Here is a 13,618-nt window from a genome sequence, read left to right as displayed (position 1 = left end):
CTGACTTTTAAAAATTAAGCTTCCTGATACTTTGTGTATTTTTTAAAGTCCTGAAATTCCGGCTGCTATTTAGACATTTTGAAATAATGATCCGATCTAGTGTTCAATGTGTAGCTGCTCCCCACCCCCCACTTTTTCTTTATGTAGGTTAATTGAACACAGAGTTAGTGGGTAAAGTCTTACCATGTATAATAGTATCCTGCGGTAGTTTTTCTTTGTTTTAGAAGAAATTTCATTCCTATTTAATTAAATTTCATTCTTATTTAACTAAACTTCTGTAGGTAGGTAGGTAGCTGGATGGCTTGCTTATCCATGCTCTCTCTCTTTCCTCTTCCTTGTCTTTGTCCTGAGATTGCCTTCTTTAGTTAGTTTAGCTCTAAGTAATTTTCAGGGTAGATGTTTTTTCCTTTATTAAAACAAATTCACAGACTTATAAATATTTAAATTATGCTTTCCCTTTTAAATGTTAATTTCAATTTCCCTTTTAAATGTTAATTTCAATCACATTTTTCCTCATCATGTGAAACAATGGCTTCTTTTGTTTTCTAATATCTTTAAGCAGTTGTAAAGGTCTTGATTAAATATAGATCTCCATTGGCTATAGACAGTCTAAATTTCTGAATCTCATTGTTAAGCAAGAAACTAAACCATGCCTTGTTTTGCTCCGTTGTTCTTGTTTGGTTGGTAAGTTTTGACTTTTTTGCAACTACATGGGCTGTATCCCATTAGGCTCCTCTGTCCATGGGATTTCCCAAACAAGAATACTGGAGTGGGTTGCCATTTCCTTCTCCAGGGAATCTTCCCAGTCCAGGGATCAAACCCATGTCTCCTGCATTTCCAGGTGGGTTCTTTACCACTGAGCCACCAGGGAAGCCCCTGTTTTGCTCCTAGATTTTCTTTTAATTTGACATGTCTTTGGTGGGAAGACTTAAGAAGTGGGCAGACCAAAGAACGTAAGAGGCATATAATTGAATAAGGAGGATAGAGAACTATTTTTTTAATCCATTTTAATTATCCTAGGTGGAATTTCCTATTTTTGTGTTCAGAGGTTTGAGGAACTGAGAAATGTTCTTGGACAGTTAGAGGTGTTGAAGTTGGAAGGCAACGCCAGCTGCCTCTGGCAATAGTAATAGAAATTTCCTTTGAAGACACATCTCAAGATCCAAACTATAAATAATATCTGAGCTAAAGCCTTTGCCTGTGTGTATCACAATAAACTGTGGAAAATTCTGAAAGAGATGGGAATACCAGACCACCTGACCTGCCCCTTGAGAAACCTATATGCAGGTCAGGAAGCAACACTTAGAACTGGACATGGAACAACTGACTGGTTCCAAATAGGAAAAGGAGTATGTCAAGGCTGTATACTGTCACTCTGCTTATTTAACTTATATGCAGAGTACATCATGAGAAATGATGGACTGGAAGAAACACAAGCTGGAATCAAGATTGCCAGGAGAAATATCAATAACCTCAGATATGCAGATGACACCACCCTTATGGCAGAAAGTGAAGAGGAACTCAAAAGCCTCTTGATGAAAGTGAAAGAGGAGAGTGAAAAAGTTGGCTTAAAGCTCAACATTCAGAAAACGAAGATCATGGCATCTGGTCCCATCACTTCATGGCAAATAGATGGGGAAACAGTGGAAATAATGTCAGACTTTATTTTTTTGGGCTCCAAAATCACTGCAGATGGTGACTGCAGCCATGAAATTAAAAGACGCTTACTCCTTGGAAGGAAAGTTATGACCAACCTAGATAGCATATTCAAAAGCAGAGACATTACTTTGCCGACTAAGGTCCATCTAGTCAAGGCTATGGTTTTTCCTGTGGTCATGTATGGATGTGAGAGTTGGACTGTGAAGAAAGCTGAGCGCCAAAGAATTGATGCTTTTGAACTGTGGTGTTGGAGAAGATCTTGAGAGTCCCTTGGACTGCAAGGAGATCCAACCAGTCCATTCTGAAGGAGATGAGCCCTGGGATTTCTTTGGAAGGAATGATGCTAAAGCTGAAACTCCAGTACTTTGGCCACCTGATGCGAAGAGTTGACTCATTGGAAAAGACTCTGATGCTGGGAGGGTTTGGGGGCAGGAGGAGAGGATGAGATGGCTGGATGGCATCACTGACTCGATGGACGTGGGTCTGAGTGAACTCAGGGAATGGTGATGGACAGGGAGGCCTGGCGTGCTGCGATTCATGGGTCGCAAAGAGTCAGACACAACTAAGTGATTGAACTGAACTGAACTGATATGCTACACGCCATATAGTAACTAAACTGTTTATGAATATTGCTTTGCTGTATATTCCTTTGTGTTTTAACAGAGTGATATCTTACTTGGTAACTTAATTTGATCAGATATATACTCTATATCTTTATACTATATTTCCTTTTTCCGAGGAAAAAGATATTTTAATAATTACTCTCTAACATTAATTTTAAAAAATAATTTCTAGTTGATTTTTAATTAAATGACATTACTCATGGAATTTTATGTGTCTTTTCTTCTACTAATTGTATATTGATTTAAGAATCTAGACTTCAGCATTTTTGATGCAGATCAACCGTGATTAAGTGAACTTTATAGGTTTAATAAACAACTTTTTATCTTTCATATTAAAGAATAATTTTGTTTGTAATATTAATCCAGTGAGACAGAAGTAACAAAATGCCTCTGACATTTCCTGGTGTGAAATGTCATTCATTTCAAATGACAATTTCAAATGTTATCCTGCAGTGTTTACCTCATGTTTATATTTATATTAGACAACTTAATGTGATACTATGAGAATAAAATATATAAAATGCTTTTTTTTGGTACATAAATGCCTTTTGCGGGGGGGGGAGACAACTTAGGTACAAAGCTGTTTTCACTGAAACAACCTGGCTTAGAAAACCATGAACACAGGTGTTTGGGAGGAGCATACCACAGTTTTCTTCATTGTTCTCTCTTGGCTTCTGTGGCTTTCATTCTTAGGCTTGAACCTTAGATAGCTAAAGCACTGTTCGAAGAGTTTTTGACTGTATACTAAGTTGAATTTTCCTTCTCACAGAATCTTTTAATGGGTCTCCTACAGGAAGCATAAATTTGGTAAGTACTGTTATGACTACTTTGATTCTTAAAGTGGCCTGAAAATAATATGAAAAACTGAGCCTTAACATATGTAAATAAATGATATATTAGAACCCTCAAATCATCCTTTATAAGAAGCTGTTGCACTTCTATAGAAATATTAAATTCACATATAAGGGATCTGTGGATTAGAACTTAATGAAATGAAGTTTATTTTCTTTTTAAAAAATGGGTTTAAATCACCTGCCTGATTTAGTTGCAAGTGATAATAATGATTTCATTATTTTCAACCTCAGTATTTAATATTTCACTCTGATCAGTGCTATGATGGGCAGTAAATTTATGACACATAAATGTTTACGTTAGAATTAGTTTTTTCTTCTTGTAATTAGAAAAGAAATATAAAACTGGTTGGGATGCCTGAAAACCTAAAGATATTTCTTAAGGTCCATACTAACAAGTTCAGGATATTGAAAAAAAAAAATTTTTTTTTAAGCTTAGAGGATTTTACAAGAATTAAGCAACTGTATTCCATGATTACAGGTTTAAGAATGACACATTTTTAGCATATAAACTTCACTGGCATTTCATATATTCAAGGTGAAATGTGAAATAATGAACACTTCAGTTCTCTTATATATCCATGCTTACCATTGAATACCTTGTTTTCATAAAATGCTACTAGGGATGTGCTTTAGTGTTGTGTGCAAGTTTCTGTCCAGAATTTGTTGAGGATGGGGAGAGATTGTTTGCTTTGTTTTTCATTCTACTACCTACATGACTTTTTCTTTTGAACTTTTTGCAATAGATAAGTAGTTGAGAGGTCCATTGTCTTATGTTCCTTAGTATGGCATTTATTTCTAAAATGACCTTATTGTATAAATGTTCCATTATTGTACAACGTATGCTGCTGCTGCTAAGTTGCTTTAGTCGTGTCCGACTCTGTGCCACCCCATAGACGGCAGCCCACTAGGCTCCTCTGCCCCTGGGATTCTCCAGTCAAGAATACTGGAGTGGGTTGCCATTTCCTTCTCTAGTGCATGAAAGTGAAAAGTGAAAGTGAAGGTACAACGTATAACCTTTAACAAAACACTAAAGCAAATCAGCCATAGTGTTATGTCAGATATTTTGTAACATTTTAAGTATTTTCCTAAATTCTCTGGTATCGTTATCGTTTGCTTCTAATATTCCATAGAGTTATGACAAAAAGGAATAGCTTCTGGAGACTGAACAGTGTTAGCAATATAATGCCCATTAGGAAGAAAAAGTTTCCAAATATGATGAAACTTTTCCTTGCATTGAAATTTTTTAGTATTCATGTTTTTAGTTCATGTAAGTGTTTGAACATTATTAAAAAATATTTTTTTCTTCATTCCCTATCTGGAATAAATACTTTTTCAAATAAAAGAGATTCCTTTTATCATATAGTGATATAAAGCAAAACAGTCTGTGAATTAAAAAAGGTGACACTTGACATCAGTGACTTACAGTTTTTGTTTTCACACAAATCTGTTAAATCCAAGCTTTTAAGTAGCTGGAATCTTTTGGATTCTTTTTTTTAAATACATAGATAAATTTGAATAAACAGTTGCATTTTTAAAATAGTTTGATTACAAAAAATTGTTCTTAAGACTATTGTTTTTTCATATTTAATGAAGATAATATTTATTAATTGTATTAAAATTATAAACTGATCATTATAATTTATTCCAGCAAACTAAGCAAAGAAAATATTTAATGTGGTGGTTTACTCATTTTTTGATTGAGATTAGCACACAGATTATAAGCATTTTCGAAGTGCCATTGTAGTTCCGTTTGCTGAATTGATTATCATAGTAAATTTCAATTTTTGGTTTTCATCCTAGCATAATGTTACAGAAAACACTTCTTTTTTTGGCAAGAAGTTCAAGAATCTTAACCCATAGTCACTTTGCAAACTGTGTTTTATTTCAGGACAACATTAATGCACTTGTTTTGAAATCACAGTTTTCTTTGATTAATCAGTTCTTATACTTCTAAATCACAGTGTGGTTCCATGGTTATAATGTCATCAGTTGTAACTTTATATAGTCTGGTTGATATTTACACATGCGTGATAACTGTGACTAATGGTTAAGAGACATTTCATTGAATTTTTTCCATCATACTTAATGCAAATATTAATTGCATATTTTACATGTGCTAGAAAAGACATTTATATACAGAGTTTTTCAACAGCTTCTGGCTTGCATAGTATAAGATGCTAATATGGTTAAAGTAATAAGAAAACAGCATATAACTTTTTATATGTTTACCTACAAAGGAAGGTTACCAGTAAATAATGCTTTTTTGAAAAAAGTGATTGTTTTATATTCCCTGTGCTAGCTTACAGTTAGAAGAAGATTACAGTAGATAACAATTTTAAATTTTGTAGAATATTCCATTTCCTTTGGGGTTCTATCTTTCATGGGAAAATAATTCTAAAACAAAGGTTCTGCTATTTGTCAAAATGTTTTGTTGTAGATTAGTTTAAAAATTAAATGCATTTTAATTCTTTTCAAAGTATTTTCATCCACATTATATTCTGATAGAGTTGTAGAACAGATATTACACCATTACCACTGGGAAAAGTGAAATACAAGAAAGCCTTACTGATATGGCTAAAGTCTATTAAGGTTATCAGTGGCGAAGTCTGGACTAGATCTAATTTAATTGAATAGTTTTCCCACTCAACTTGTGGATCATCTGTATGGAGTTAGCAAATTTTGTTTCTTCTGATGATCAGTCTTTGGTAGATAGAATTTTGGCTTTCTTCTTAGGATGCAATTGCTTGATTTTAAATGGCTTTATGTCATATGCATGATTGCATTAAGGTCATTTAGATGACTCGTTAATAACTGGTAATACCACATTAGGAATCCAAAGTTCATTCAGATCCCATGGTTTTTCAAGTGTAAAATATATCTGAATCATATAGTCTGTGTGTTTATAGGTCTCTAAGACCACTCCTGTGTTCACTGATTTACTAAGAGGACTCACAGACCCCAGCATAGATGTACTCACAGCTAAAATTTATTACAGCGGAAAGATATAAAGCAGAATCAGCAAAGGGAAAAGGTGGATGGGGCAAAGTCCAGAAAAAACTGGGCTCAAGTTTCCACAAATCTTCTCCCATGGAAGTCACATAGCACAGACTTAACTGCGCTGGCAGTGAATATGACAGCATGTGTGAAATGCTGCTACCAGGAAAGCTCATCTGAGACTCAAGTGCCCCGGGTTTTTATTGGAGGTAGATCACACAAGGCGCCATTTGTCTCGCATATACTGAACTGACTCCCAGAAGGAAAGCGGGTATTTGGTATAAACCACGTTGTCTGTACAGATAGTTTAGGTAGAGTAAGCCACTTAAGCAGTTAGGATTGATGGGATCTTTTTCTAAATCTAACTTCCAAGATATTGTCCCAGGCCGTCCTTTCTAAGGAGAGCAACTTAAGGTCTGTTGTGTTAACTCTTTTCCATACAGTCTCGCCTTCATTATATGCTTATGTTCCCTTCTGTGTAAGTGTGGGTGTGTGGACAAGGAGCAAAGATGTTTTGAGCCAAAGTCTATAGATATAAAATTTATTTTGAATCAATCAGTAATAATTTTTGTTTATGGAATTATTTTTTTAAAAATAACTAAAGCTTAACTGTAGATTCACTTCATTTAGTAAATAATCATAATATTAGCTAACACTTTTTGTGTTAGGCAGTCTTCTAAACGTTTTACATGTCTTCATTTAGTCCTCACATACCCTTTAATGTACGTACAATTATGATAAGGAGTCTTAACTAAAATTATTTCTAAGTTAACAAAAGTGTTAATACACAGTTGGCTCTAATATATTTCAACATTAAAAAAGTGAAATGTTGATTTAAGAACATGTCTACTTGGGGAAGGGAGTGGAAGGGGGGTTCAGGATAGGGAACACATGTATCCCATGCCAGATTCATGTCTGTGTATGGCAAAACCAATACAATGTTGTAAAGTAAAAAATGATAATAAAGAACATATCTACTTATTTTTATCCACATTTTTTCTTGCCATATAGTGAATATAATTGAGAAGAAGCAAATTATAGTATGTGGACAGGTAATGAAGGGAGAAATAATCTGATTATTTATTAAGTTGATTATTAAATTACTTTGTTTTATGGTTTAATCTTATCTTCTCTTTCTCCTACTAGTATAAACAAAGAGAATTATTGTTTGTGAGAGGGAGGTACAGATAAGGACATAGAGCAAAAATGAATAATGTATATGATATAGAAATCTTTAATACTTTCTTTCCTATAGAATTTAACATTTTTGTTTTCTAATTTTTTTCCCTCATCAGTCTTTAGATGACCTTTCAAATGTATCTTCTGATGACTCAGTACAACTTCACGCTTACATTTCAGACACTGGTAAGAGACTTTGTGGTTTAATTATTACTTAAAAACTATTGAGTATCATTACCCCTACCTTACCTTCCACATTTATTTTAACAAATCATTTTTCTGTTCTTTAGCCATATTTTCATGTTACTTTTTTTTCTGGAACATATTCTTCATTAAATTCTATAATGTTTATTATTATATGTGTATTTCCTTTCTTTAAGGTTGTTACTGTTATCATTTGAAAAAGGATAAATTCTGAGCACTTTGTCATTGCTGGTAAACTTTGAAACCAATCTTTTCTTTGAGTCTAGCTGATAATTGTCTGCATAATTCTTATTAAATTGTTTTGGGGCAGATTTTAGTTTGCTGTTTGTTTTCATACATGCAGAAGTCAGTAGATTTCTGGGTAAATGAAGCTTTTGTATAGGAGAACAAGAAATGAAAACAAGAAATGCTTGGATTAGGTGAGATTCATGACTGAATTAGCATGTGTGCAAAATGGCTAGTGAATTGAGGAAAAAAATAATTTCATCATTGTTATTGAGTTATTAGATAATGTCAGTGATGGTTTTCTTATCTGGCTTCTCATGATTCTTATGTGGATCTCTCTTTTCTGAGGATTCTGATATTCTAGCTGTTTTGTCCATTCATTCAACAAGTGTTTATCAGCTTCTTAAAGAATATGGAAGCATAATACTAAGCATTTTTAATAAGTTGTTATTTCTGTCAGACAAAATTATGTATAATCACTAAAGAGGCAGTACACTAGAGTGGTTAAGAGCACAACTTTTTATCTAAATTGCTTGGGTTTAAACCCCAGCTTTGCCACTTAATGGTTGGGTGAACTTGGATGAGTCTTAAATTCTCTGTATCTTAATTCCTCATCTGTGACATGGGATAATAGTAATACTTGCCTCATAGAACTAATAAACTAATTGTATTAGTAGTTACATGGTGGGCATTATATATTAGTGTTTGTTCGGTAACCATTTACTAGTTGGGCTCCAGAGTCTCTTTGAGTCTGGAGCCCATGTCCTTAACCTTATGACAGGAAGTAGAGCTAGTGCAGTGCACTTATGGAATGATTCTTGGACTAGTGGACTGGCCCTTCATTGAGGAATCTTGTTTTAAAAAATATTGGCTGGGTTAGATATACGCTTAGTGATGAGATTTATTTATATTCCAGCCCTAGTTCCTTATCTGGTTATAGATTAGTAACAAAGAGGTTGCACAGCACCTGCTCTGAGTAGTAACATTGTCCTAATGAAAACACAACCTCTTATTTCCACTGTAATATCTCACCATCATCTTAAAATGTATGTAGCCTCATTATCTTTTAAAATCAAATTACCTTTGTATCTTAGGGCTTGTTTTATAATAGCCCCATATTCTTCCTTTTGTGCACCCATCGTAGTCTGATCTCCCTGCCTATCAAGTTTGTAACAAATCTGATTATTATTTTTTTAAATGCTCTCTGAAATTCCTTTCTTCTTTCCTTTTCTGTTTCTTACTAGTTTCCTTGTTTTTATTAACTCCTAGTTGGTTATGGTTTGCTGCCTAAGTGGCCCCTGATTTCCATTTTCCTTTCCCAAACCTTTCTTGAACACAGCATGTAAAGCCATTGCCTTGTTGGCACGCTGACACTGTTGAGTGATGGTGGTTTTTTAATGTGATGAAAGTGTTGTACAGTTTGTTCTGCATAGGTCTCCGAGTGAAAGATAATTGAAAGAGGTGAACAGTGAATAATAAAGTCTCTGACAGCAAGATGACCCAGGTCTATCCCCAGTCTTCAGTTCAGTTCAGTCGCTCAGTCATGTCCGACTCTGCAACCCCGTGAATTGCAGCACGCCAGGCCTCCCTGTCCATCACCAACTCCCAGAGTCCACCCAAACCCATGTCCATTGAGTAGGTGATGCCATCCAACCATCTTGCCCTCTTTCATCCCCTTCTCCTGCCCTCAATCTTTCCTGGTATCAGGGTCTTTTCAAATGAGCCCGCTCTTCACATCAGGTGGCCAAAGTATTGGAGTTTCAGCTTCAACATCAGTCCCGTCTTATATTTTGTCAAATCAGGAACACTGATATTAGGTGGAAAGGAAATGAAGGACAATTCTAAATACAAAGTGCAAATTTTAGAAAAACTTTCAAGAAAACCTGGGAGAGATTTCTGTAGAACTGCATTTGCCAGTATAGATTTGTAGCTGTTTTGTGATTAATTTACTAAGAAGCTGCTCAGACCTTTCTTTGCCTAAGTATGTACAAAATAACAAAATATTTAGTCAGCTCCAAAGCTTGGCCACTTGTTTTTTTTACAAGAGCAATTTATACTTCTGGTCAACATGATAGTCTAAATTGCTATGCAAAATTGTGCTTCCTACACATAGAAAAACTGAAAACAGTAGAATAAAAATACCTAAAAGGGGAAATCTACAGGTGGAATAGACTATGAGGAAAAGCAAATATAGGGAGATGAAGAGGAGTTGAAGCCAAAGAGCTTATAGGAATGTAAAGACTGCTCCTTTGATTTTGATAGCATTTCTTTGTCCTCAAATTTAAAAGAGGCACAAATGGGCTAAGGCAGAGGAAAGCCTGGAACCACAGGCCTTTGCATAAAGCCCACATTCACAGAGGGTGACTTGATATGAAAGAGGAACTAGAAGAACTTAGCCTACTGTCAGAGGAAAGAACAAAGAATGTCAAGGTCATGGTTGGGAATGGTATCACTCATATGAAATTGAAAGGCTGTCTTATATCACATGTGGGTGATGTAAGATTCAGCCATCCTCAAGGAGTTGTGTACCACAAGGAGTATGATAAAAATAATCATAGAGATAAAATAAGGCAAGAATACCACACTGTAAAAAAGAACCACATCCAGTTATAGAAATAAAAAAATAATTATTGAAATTAAGGTGAGTGAATGAATTAAAAAGCAGACCAGGTAAAGATGAGTGGAGACTTAGTAAACTGTTGGAGACCTGAAAAGGTGATCTTGAGTAGAGTACAACATGGCTTTGAGGTGGGAAAATGGAAAATAAGAAAGAATTATTCAAAGTACATCTCTTTACTTAAGATCTGTACAAAATAGGAATAGGTTTTGATTTTTAAGACTGCCTGACTTGGATCGTTTCTGTCAATTCAGTAGAAAAAAAGACTTCTTAGAAAAGTCTTCAGAATAAATTACACTTGTAAATTGCTGTATATTTTGAATGAGAAAGACTTGCCAAAAGATCAGATAGATCTTGTTGTTTGTGGTGGTTTTAGTCACTCAGTCTTGTCATTGGCTATAGCCTGCCAGGCTCCTCTGTCCCTGGGATTCTCCAGGCAAGAATTCTGGAGTGGGTTGCCATTTCCTCCTCCAGGGCATCTTCCCAACCCAGGGATCAAACCTGCATCTCCTTCATCGGCAGGCGGATTCTTTACCACAGAGCCACCTGGGAAGTCCAGATAGACCTTACCCTGTAGCTTTTGCTTGCAGTTCAGTTTCAGAGCTATCAATATTAATTGAGCTACAGCTGAACAGTGAAGGCTAACACAGAAGGTATTGTTTTGTTTCTGTTAAAAGCTCTTTGGAAAGAGAATCCAAAGTGGACATCACTGTGTAGTTGGTAGTATCATGATAGCCTTGTAGGTCGTTTTATAATGTAACCAACACGTATAACATCTTATGGCTGTGAGTACAGATGACAGGAGTCTATTTTACCCTGGTGACATCCTTTTGTCTTATCTGTCATTTCAAATTCTCCATTTCATGTTGTCCTTTTTGTTTTCGTTCTTCATCTTCCTCCTTTTTGTGTCTTTTGTTCCTCTTCATTTTGTCTTAAATGACTAGTATATGCTCACTATGACCCATATGCTGTGGCAGGCGTTTGTAATGATCACGGCAAGACATACGCATTGTATGCCATCACTGTACACCGGCGCAATGTGAACACTGAGGAGATGTGGAAAACCTACCGTCGCTACAGTGACTTCCATGACTTCCACATGAGGATCACCGAACAGGTAGTGAGATTTTTAAAGTTTGTGTACTTTATATTGTTCCATGATTCCATGTTTGATTCTAAATGGTTGTGAGTAATGGTAAGGTATGACCAAAGCTAAGAAAATAAGGTAACAATTTTTTATAATCAACAGTGAATGCTAGAATGTTTTTGTCCATTTAACTAATAAATTTTAAACAGTCCTAATCATTGTGGACTAATGACAAAGTACCAATGATATACCTTGGAAAATTAGAATAAATGTGTATGTCTGATTTTAAGAGTGTGTGTATCTTGTCCTTTGCTTAGGTATTTGGGTTTATTTAACATATAGATAGAGATCATTATAAGACATTTGTGATTTTCTGTTCGGTAATATAATTTAAAGCTGTGGTTATTTTAAATAGCATCCTTTCCCAACTACTAACAGGTAAATCCTCCACTAAGTTGTATGAAGAACCGAAACCTAAATTATATTTAAAATTAATCAAATAATGATTTTAATTCTTACCAAATACAGCTCTCTTGTTTCATAGAAGTATGAGGACTCTTAAACATAACAAATGTAAATATTTTTATTTTTCTCTGTTTTATCTTTTATTAAATATTTTTTCTTCTTTTTAACTTAGAACAAAATAAATTATCAGTGGATTAATTGGAATAGGTAATCTGAAATTTATTTTAAGTCATGATAATCTTTCATGCAGTGTTTTAAAATATATAATTATTGGTAAGCCAATAAAATAATAATGATGATAACATTTGATTGGGTGAGCTAAAGCTTTGAAATGACGTTTTACTACATAAGTAATCAGAAAATATACCTTTCACTTAGGATGTAGAAAATGTATGGTTGGCACCATAATTATCTCATTAAAATATTTTGTAAATAGAGTGAGATAACCTACTAATAAAGCATTAAAGTGTTTAGAAACCAGGTTATTATTGACTCCACAAGCCCATATTAAAAGGACTGTTTTTAATTATATTCATAAGGAAATTAATAACTCTGGGCATATCTCTTCTATTGTTCTTGTTAAATAGATCTCCATGTTTGGCTTGATTTGTTTGCAAAGGTGAAATAATTTCTGCCCCCCAAAATTCCTGTTTGATTTTTTTTTTTTTAATCACATAGTTCATATATGTCTTCCTTTTCATCGTCACACTTTAACCTAACAAGACAAATTTTAAAGTAATGTGAATTACTGAGAGTAGTTTTAGTTACTTGCAAATTTATGGGAATTTGGTATAATATGAAATTTTCTTTGTGTGAATAGTTGTAATTTTTTCCTACTGTTCAGAGGAATAATCATTGCTTAAAGATTCTAGGCTGGCTGACTGTAAATACTGTGTTTATAGATCGACAAATATAAAGAATGTACTTTAAAAAAACTCTATTAATAGAACAATTCATGTAGAAAATTTACTTTTCAGTACAGCACCAAAATCAAATGCAACTAACTGATAAAGCACAATTCAGTTTTAAAGTGCTCAGTGCAGACAAATGAAGTGGATGTGTTAAAGTTACAGTAGTATGTGATTACTAACGCATATGGATTGCTTTTGGAGCTTAAGAAATTAAAACCTAAGCTTGTTAAGTGAAATTTTAGGTTTAAGGAAAGTACTAAGCACTTGTAAATAAGACTCATACTGTTTGCCTTTTAGTTCTGCCTTATTTATATTTTTAGTTTTATTTTATATTTATATTTTTAAAACAAATCCTATAAGAAAATGCAGTGAACTTTTAGTTCACTGGTGGCAACAGTACAACCAGTGGATGCAAATAACTTTTAACTCCATAGAGCTCTCTAAGTATTAAAATTATTTTAGAACAAATTTCATTTTGTTTCTTTAACTTTGTGACATAAATTTTTTTCCCATTCTAAACATTTGAACTATTACTTGTTTTCTTTAATGTTTTATAATTTTATAGTCTTAATTTGATACTTTATGGATAAAGATTTATAGGATTAAAAGAAAATAATTGAGGAATGGGATGAAGAGGGAGGTGGGAGGGGGCTTCAGGATGAAATTTTTTTTCCTTTTTAAATTCAAGGGAAAAAAATAATAAATTCAAGGGAAAAAAAGAAAATAATTAAAATGTTGAATGTCCAAATTATTTTAGAAATGATCCCACCTCTACCAGTTCATTATTCAGCTTATGACCG

General features: G+C 34.1%; 1 protein-coding gene across 3 annotated transcripts in view; it reads left to right on the top strand.

The window, feature by feature from the left end:
* The window catches only part of SNX13 (sorting nexin 13), a 150,142-nt gene that overhangs the window by 113,633 nt on the left and 22,891 nt on the right, over positions 1 to 13,618 (top strand). For 2 of the 3 annotated variants that reach the window (XM_040260618.1, XM_040260617.1), the window contains 3 exons: positions 3,052 to 3,089; positions 7,426 to 7,495; positions 11,333 to 11,472. In XM_040260618.1, coding sequence (XP_040116552.1) covers positions 3,052 to 3,089; positions 7,426 to 7,495; positions 11,333 to 11,472 — 248 coding nt within the window. Of the gene's footprint in view, positions 1 to 3,051; positions 3,090 to 7,425; positions 7,496 to 11,299; positions 11,473 to 13,618 lie in introns of all 3 variants that reach the window. The other variant, XM_040260615.1, reaches the window with a different exon arrangement.

Source organism: Oryx dammah, unplaced genomic scaffold (genome assembly GCF_014754425.2).
Source record: "Oryx dammah isolate SB20612 unplaced genomic scaffold, SCBI_Odam_1.1 HiC_scaffold_18, whole genome shotgun sequence".
NCBI classification, from domain to species: Eukaryota; Metazoa; Chordata; class Mammalia; order Artiodactyla; family Bovidae; genus Oryx; species Oryx dammah.
The sequence above is the reverse complement of the archived record's forward strand: the minus strand, read 5'-3'. Positions and strand labels throughout refer to the sequence as shown.